Genomic DNA, 8,699 nt, shown 5'->3' on the forward strand with positions numbered 1-8,699 from the left:
TCTCCAATCACAAGAAGATCATAAGTTGCATCATCAGGAGTGAGACCGACCCCCCATCAAGCATTTCATCATGCAATCTAAAAGCCTCCATCAAATTTCCATCCCTAAAATATCCATCAAGTAATGTGTTTTAAAAAGACATTGGGTGTGACATTCTTTTTCTTCATCTATTTCAGCATCCTGGCAGCATTTTCCACTTATCCTTTGTTACAAAGGCCTTATTCTAGAACTGAGAATATGATAACATCCGGCATATATTATTGGCATGCATTATTGCTTGATACAAATCTGAGGCGAGAACTATATTTCTCTCCTTGAGCAGCACATCTATCAAATTGGTGTAAGTTCCAAATCGCACTCACATTCGATGGGAACACCCGGGGCCAAAGATTTGCAGGCTATCCGTCTCTCAGTCTCATCTGCTTACCCTCTTTCAAAAACCCAGACATCATCACATTCACAGTGCCACAATCATAACTCAAATTCTTCACCCCCAAGTCATCAAACATTTCCCGTGCAGAATCAATCATACTTGCCATGACCAGTGCACTCAAAAATTTATTCAAAACAAAGATATCGGGCATTATACCACTAGAAATCAATACATTGTAACAACCATTGCATCTTTCAGTCGCTAAGCTCTAACACATCCATCCAACAAGTAATTAAAAACACGCGGATTCAGTTCAAAACTAAATCTCTTGGCACAATTCCGGATGAGGTGGGAGAATCATTAAACAAATAACGACTCAGCAAATTCCTAGCTACAATATAATGTAAAAGAGTTTCCATGACACGGGTTTTGGCTCAAATCTGAGTTTTCTGAAATGGGGGCTCAAAACGTTTGGATTTTGACCAAGTTCTGGGATTCTGGGGTTGAATGTGGCTTAATGGAACCTAGTTCAATTGATTAATCTAGTAATTAACATTAGTTTTATTTGATATGGTTGGATTTTTTAAATTTTTTTATTATTTACTAATAAAAAGCAATTCAAGGCATCATAAAAAAGCAATTCGAATGATTTGTTGAAAAGTCTATAAAAGTGGAAGATTCTTGTAGGTTCAATAAATTCCCACAATGGGATTCTTGATCAAATTCTGCCCCCACATACATACACGCGTATTACATATTTTGAAACACGACTTTAAATAGATATCGTTAAGTTATTACCCCCTTAAGTCATTAATGTTTTCTCCAAGCTTGAAATTGGAACCCGCCGGCCCCGTCTCCCACTTCGTCTTGATCAGGTGTCGACCACCGCGTTAGCGACGCTCAATTCCCCCCGAAACGACGGCGTATAAACACTCCACGAGCCTCACTTTTTTCTTATTAGCATTTGCATTTACATTCTCTTCTAGGGTTTCCTCTGCTGAATTCATATAAACAAAGAAATGGCATCGTACGCCGGCGGCGAAGGCGGGGCCTTCTTCCGGTACAAGTCCCGCACCCAATCTCTCTTCGCCACGCGCCGCCCATGGCGCGAGCTCCTCGCTCACCCGGCCTCCTACTCCATACCCTTCGGCTTCGGCGAATTCTCCTCCCGCCTAAAGCGCAACCTCAATCACTTCCGCGTCAATTACTCCATGATCGTGCTTTTCATTCTCTTCCTTAGCTTGTTGTACCACCCCGTTTCGATGATCGTCTTTATAGTGATCTTCGTATTCTGGTTCCTCCTGTATTTCTTTCGAGACGAGCCGATCGTGGTGTTGGGTCGGATGTTGGATGACCGCGTGGTGTTGATTGCGCTCGGGATCGTGACGGTTGTGGGTTTGGTTCTCACGCACGTTTGGTTGAATGTTTTGGTTTCGGGTTTGATCGGAGCAGCTGTCGTAGTTTTGCACGGGACTTTCCGGGTTACGGAGGACTTGTTTTTGGATGAAGATGAAGCAGCTGACGGTGGATTGCACTCCGTAGTAGGAGCAAGCTACGCTAGGTTTTGAAGTTTTTTTGCAGAATTACATTGTGAATTAGGATATTTGATTTGAATTTGCGAACAGTTTTGCTTAGAAAAATCATATCAAAGGTTTGATATTTTCCCATCTCAATTTTAATAATTTTCTTGGGGTTTCCATATTTGATAGGTTTTTTGTTCAGAAATTCAGATTTTATTCCTTTTGGGTGAGAATAATGGTTGTCATATGTAATTGGCAATTTATAAAAAAAAAGACGAGATTTGTGTGTTTCATTTTTCGATTGGCATTAAAGTAAGGTAAGAACGCCTTCGGAGTGGTTTCATTTAAATTTTTTTCACGTTTTTGGTTCAAGAAATGCTGGTGATTGCAGATATATCGAGTAAGAGTATCCATGAAAAATGACCCCAAAGGCTTTAGTGTAACAATGAAAAGCTTATGGCTTACAATATAGCATAATGGATCCGTGTACTCATAGCATCATCGTTGGACGGAGCTAGACACGACGGCACTACTCTGCAGAGAGTAGAGGACCGGGTTGCCAATCTCGATGTGAAGAGTGCAAATTGTAATAAAAACTCAACATTGATGTAATAATAATAGGAAGAAGTTTTGAGGCAAAGGCCATAAGAAAAAGGTAAGATGAAAACCGATCCTCCAAGGAGTTTACATTGCCGAGTACAATAACTGTAAATACTTCAAATGTAGTAACAACTATAGCGCAAACGTTGAAGAACACATTAATAACTAACAAAGTTGCTACAGCAGCAGGTGTAAAGAAAACACGGGCTAACGAGAGAGGAGAAATAACTCAATAATATTAAGATTATCGGGAAAATGGGGTGGGGTGGGGTTGGGTTGGGGCATTCAAGGATCAGCAATTTTGCGAGCGTAGCCCAAGACCATCACGAAATCCTTCGCAGATGAACCAATAGTGGCCGATACTCTCTCTGTGGAAGTAGCTTGAAGCCATAGATCCACGAGATTGTTCAATGTCAATGTGGGGATGATTGCCTGCCCCATGCATTTGATTTCAACCTACAATAATTTCACAGCGAATATGATACAATATCATTGCTGCAAAGACAACTATGGCACCCTTAAAGACTCCATCTTCTTCACAATAAATGTGCAATGAATATGGTTCATCATATGGCTATGGCCAGATTAGATACACAAACACGTGAACTTAAAAAACTGGTTTATCAATCTTTGCAACCATTCGCACTTAAAATATAAATTTTAGCTTATATATATATATATAGAGAGAGAGAGAGAGAGAGTTTTCCGTGAGACATGCTCACAGACTAAATAAACCAGATATAAGCCAGATTTGTGTCAGGAGTGATTAACAGTGACTGAAGTTACCTCCTCTTCTCTAGCAAGATCTAACTTCCTCGTTAGATACTTTTGAATAAAAGAAACGGGTATATTCCCATCCCTGCAAAAAAAAAAGTGCATTCGGTAAAAAGACAATTACTCAGCAAAATAAATAGATAATGTTTTGAACATCAGCACGGGAGCCCTACTAGGGTAAATCCAGCTGAATCGGGTAAAGTGTACGAAACATTGTGAAACTAAGTTTCGAAGTATACATCATGAAAATTTTATGTACTTATTAGTCAAGAAAAATAAACAAAGAACCTCTAAAGGGAGTGAATTTTACTCGATGAATCCCAGAAGGCGTCAATAAAATTAATCTTTAACCAAAAGCCAAAATTCATGGGACTGCCTGAGTAATCTGGAGACATCCAACAAACACTAAATCCTAGAACCTCACTTGTTCCAACATTTTTAAAAAGCAATGGTTTTACCATCTCATTTTCGTGAATGCAACCATTTTTAAAAAGCAAAGACTTTAAAAATAAATAAATTTTGGCTCGACTCAGAGGATTATAAAGACCAAAAGGTAGTTGACAGAAAAGCAAGAACAAAACAAATGGTTTACATCATTCAGCCATAAACAGCACCCAATAACACAAGCAACAGAGATACCATGGGATGGATGTGTGGTGCATGCAACTTGGTTGTTGCCGCCGCCAGCCTGTTATACTTAGGTGTCATATTTGAGACATCATTGGGTGAATCAACTGAAAGCAGAAGCATTGTACACTACAGACGAGAGATTTATTCAGCGCTACAACTTATCCTATGTCACTAATCAGAGTATTTTAAACACATGCCACCCCAAAATTGTCCCGTGGTGACCTCGAACCAGTCATTATCAATTGCCGCTAATTTTATACTACAAGCGAGTTGCTGAAACTGATAGTTTGTATTTATGGTGTTCCAATGTAACCTATAAATGATGATATGTGAGTGTAGAGAGGTTGGATGTAAAACAATATCTTCTCAAACAATACAACAAACCATGATTACTACAAATATTTACAGATAACGGAACCACATATGGATGCAAACAAATTGGCGATTAAAAACCCAGCAGCAAAATCAATTCCTACAGATAATACCCATTTCAGACTAGCCCAACACCATCTATTATCCACAATCCTGAGGTGAAAAGGGTGAGATTCATTGAAAAACTATTGCCCTGTGCACAAGGAATGACCAGATCTTTGAAAAAAAATGGGGGGAAACAAAAGGCTAGAGATGATTGAAAATGAACAGTAAAAGCAATAGAACCAATATCTGATACCAGTAACAACATCAAGAGCATAAAACAGATGCCCATTGCTTTGTTACCAAGTAATTATACGAACCAAGTCCTACAAAACCTGCAGGTGACGACACGCTGGATTCAAAGAGAGGAATTAAATCTCGGACCCTAGATTTTTGTTAGACAGAGTGCCAGATTGCTCCAAAGCCGTCAACCGAACCAAAAGTCTATAAACCTTCCTAAATTTTTTTGCATATTTAGTTGATCAAACAACATTTGAGGCCAAAGAATCTTTGAATCAAGAAGCATGTCGGACGTAATACCTCCAGTGTTATAGCCACTTAAAATTATTTTTTGTTTATTGACCTTTTGTTTTGTGTCAACTGAGTAAATAATGTCCTAAGTAACAATCGCATGCCTCCGGCAGATGTAAGAAGACAACAATAGAAAAGAGTAAAGACACTGTTAAATTCAAAATTGCAATTATTTTGGAAAGGTATAACGAATGAAGCTTCTGAGAACTTACTTAATTCTCAAGTAACCTGCAGAAATCTGAGGCAAGGGTGTTGCATCTCCTTCCCTAAACATATATATCACAAATAATTAGAGAAATATAGATGTGATTTATGTCAATAATTTTAGCATGATCATTCAGAAGATTACACAAAAACTGCTTACTGTTCATCAGCTGCCACTAAGGAGAACCAAATTGGGTGGTTTTTTCTCTCAAATCTAGAACTTGTGGCGTCGATCAGAGCTTGGGGAGGAATCCTACATTCTCCAAAATTTGGTGCTTTCTTCTGCCGAATTCTACGCAGTTTTTTGGGCTTTTCTGATTCTGGAGGAATATAGTCATTCTCATCTTGAGCTTTTGATTTCTGCCTGTGTTCCTTGTTCTTGGCTTTATTAAGAAGTCCATCACTGTCATGGGATTGCAAAGCTGGTGATTTAGCAACTGAACCTTGGGCTCCGTACTTTGAAGATTTGCTCCTGTTTGCTGCCTCAACCAAACAAGTTAAAGGCTTCCAGATATCAGCTTTTCCTTCCCAAGGCGAACCATTTTCTCTTCCCTTATCAGAAGTATGGTTATTTGATGGCTCCCCAGCAGCAGAGTTCTGCAACAAAATATAAGTAAACATGAATAGCAGCATCTGGCAATGAAAAAAGGGAATTCGAGGCCCCCAAATGCAGGAAACATGTACTAATATTCATAAACTTCAGAGCTATACCCGTACCTGCCTCGTATTTTGAGTAAGTTTGTTCAATGTCTCTGGTGAGCTAGAGCTTTCAGGATGGTCCTCAGTAGAGTCATCATCTTTCTTAATTGGTTTCTCAATGGTAAAACTAGAACCTCGTGATGCTTTTCTTGCAGTGGATTTTGACCTTCTCCCAGTCATTCCACTTTGTGCTGATACTCTGGGAGTGCTAACCACCAGAGATGATAGAGACCTTTCTTTTCTCTTTGCAGGTAATGCAATATGAGTTGCAATTTCAGGGGACTTCATTTTTATCCTCTTGTAAGGAAATATTTTGGCTCTTACATCTTGCAAATTATGATCCGGCCTGTTAGTGTTAAACAAATTATAGACATGATTAAGGACAAACGAAGTTCCATGAACAAAACATGCAAAATCCTGTTAGAGTAAACAAATTATACAGCAACAACACAGCCACACATGCAAAATAAACACAAATGAGGCCATTATCGAAGTGTACAAACAATACCACTCACACTCAATGGTATGAAGTTCTCACAATATGTGCAAACATGCAAACATTCCTCAACAGAGTGTTGTGGGCATGTTTATATCTGCACCTATACGCATGAGAGAGAGAGAGAGAGAGAGAGAGAGAGAGAGAGAGAGAGAGCAATAATGCACAACTGGACAAAAAAATAATGAGTTTGAAGACCTGACCTCAACTTCTCCAATGGAACACAACCCAAATCTATATTGCATACGGGGCAGCATTCCATTTCTTCGTCAGATAGCTTCTTGTATATACATTTCTGGCAAACTATGGCGATCATGGAAAAGACCATCAAGTTCACATCAAAAGAAAAGGCATAAAACTACACCATGAAAACTTATAAAACATTTATTGAGGCTCAAAAGGTCCAAATGAGGAAACATTAAAAGATGCCTTTGAGAGTCAGAGACACAAAAAACGAATTATATTAAGTGCAACTTTTCATCTTTCTCCAAACACAGCCAGTGCTTGCCACAAAAAAACGAATTACATTAGATGCCTGATAACCCATAGTTAATATCTCCCAAATTTTTATCAAGATCTTGAGTCCCAATAATTCAAGCCTTCACTAGTAGGGTAGGCAAATGACCATTGAAAGCCATGTGTCCCCAATCAGCTTATATGTTGGTTCGCTAATACATCAAAACCAAAGCAGATAAACGTCCCCATTTGGTAAATTAAAGATATTCCTATTTCCAAGAGTATCACCGTTAAAATGTTCTACGACACATGAATCAAGCCATTAGAACAGGAAATCCATAAAGAAATTCAGCACAATGAAAGCTCGACGAGCATATCATTCCCAACTGACAAAAAATAAACCACACGTTAACATAACGCGACACTTCAGAAAAGAGAGCAACTCACACGGAACAACCAAACCATGAAAACAAGCTCAATTTACCCACGAACAAATCTAAATACCCTAAAAATTAGCACGCAATCTGAACGACAAACCCAGATGCCAGCAGACCCAGATCACCAAGAAACCCAAAAACGCTAAAAAGCAAGTCAAAATTGGAATACCCTCCCACGAATACAGGAAAAATCATGATTCAAAAAACACTATCGAGCAGCACTCACACGTGTGAAGGCATTCTACAATAGTTGTGGCATCGCGGAAGAGCTTGTGGCAGAGGGGGCATGTCATGCATGGCACCACCGCCTCCCGCCTCACCTTCACCACCTGATGCGACATCGTATAACCCAATTCACCCAAATCAACGATATAAAACCCCAGCTCTCGAACCCACGTATCTTATGCGGTGCATGCTGGCGCCATCTCGTGAAGTGACAAGATTTACGTCCACTGCTCGTTGCTACACCTGCATCTGCATTAAACCCACATACCAAACCCACAATTAACACCACAAAAGCATTAAACCGCGAGCACCCCGATGATAAAAACACACATAGAAGTGAGGAGGAACACACGGCCACACACAAATGTGAAAAGGGATTATAGTTGAATGGACCTATAAATCTGAGGAAAGGGGAATCGGTGAGATGAGATTCGGGGGCAAATAGAACGTGGGCTACGGCCGATGGCGTGGCGTCGACGATCTCTCCCTCTGCGTGTATGAGTGTGTGTCTGTGTGCGGGGGGTTGGGTTTGGAGTCGAAATCGAGAAAGAGAGGATTCGGCTTCGTATATCTTCCAATTAGTCCAATTAGTTGGAAACCAATTTTCTTTAATTGCTTTCTAAGTAAAATTAATCCATTAATTTACAGTGATTCTTTTGTCTATTGTACATGGATTTTGAGGACTCTCTAGTAAAATTTGAAAATACGTCCCGCAACGCGTATGTGACGTCACTAGTATTTTGTCACTAGTATTTTGTCACTTTCAAACGTTGGATCGAATCAAATATGAGATTCGCATAATAAAACTGATCTGTGCAAGAGTCTTCTTTGGATTCTTTGCAAATAAAAACAAAGGAATATTTTTTTAAAAAATTATATTTTATTATTGTACGCGTATAAACACGACTTTGCACGTGTATAACACGATATATAATACTAATTCAAGGATACGTATCATGTGTATATATATCAAAACATGGTTTTTGTGTGTGCTCACGTGTATATAATAAAATTTAAAATATTGATGTATGAATCAAATTAAAACAAAAAACAAAAAATTGTTATTATTGCACGCATACAACACGAGTTTGAACGTGTCTCGCACGTGTGTAACACGATGTGTCTGTACATATCATAACATGATTTTGCGTGTGTCTTGCACGTGTATAACATGATATAAAACACTGGTTTTTGGAGAATTATTGTGTATTATATATCACAGCATGATCTTTCACGTATTCGGACATGTATGACCTCATTTAAAATATAAGAAAATCATAATATTAATCTCGTATGTTTGTTGTTTTGCAATTTTGGTCAGCTGTATTTTCAAATTTAAA

At 38.9% G+C, this 8,699-nt stretch overlaps 2 protein-coding genes across 2 annotated transcripts; one reads left to right on the forward strand and one right to left on the reverse strand.

Moving 5' to 3' along the window:
- Nucleotides 1-1,193: 1,193 nt before the first annotated feature.
- On the forward strand, nucleotides 1,194-2,074 carry LOC140890516 (PRA1 family protein E-like). Its single transcript, XM_073298365.1, has one exon. The coding sequence runs from the start codon at nucleotides 1,393-1,395 to the stop codon at nucleotides 1,939-1,941; it is 549 nt and encodes a 182-aa protein (XP_073154466.1). The 5' UTR covers nucleotides 1,194-1,392; the 3' UTR covers nucleotides 1,942-2,074.
- On the reverse strand, nucleotides 1,977-7,919 carry LOC140890515 (E3 ubiquitin protein ligase DRIP2-like). Its single transcript, XM_073298364.1, has 8 exons — nucleotides 7,753-7,919; nucleotides 7,361-7,608; nucleotides 6,445-6,544; nucleotides 5,764-6,091; nucleotides 5,207-5,643; nucleotides 5,055-5,108; nucleotides 3,280-3,352; nucleotides 1,977-2,949 (listed from the first exon to the last, which is right to left on the reverse strand). Exons 2-8 carry the CDS (start codon nucleotides 7,473-7,475, stop codon nucleotides 2,779-2,781), a joined length of 1,278 nt encoding a protein of 425 aa, XP_073154465.1. The 5' UTR covers nucleotides 7,476-7,608; nucleotides 7,753-7,919; the 3' UTR covers nucleotides 1,977-2,778.
- Nucleotides 7,920-8,699: the final 780 nt, after the last annotated feature.

Source organism: Henckelia pumila, chromosome 3 (genome assembly GCF_033568475.1).
Source record: "Henckelia pumila isolate YLH828 chromosome 3, ASM3356847v2, whole genome shotgun sequence".
NCBI classification, from domain to species: Eukaryota; Viridiplantae; Streptophyta; class Magnoliopsida; order Lamiales; family Gesneriaceae; genus Henckelia; species Henckelia pumila.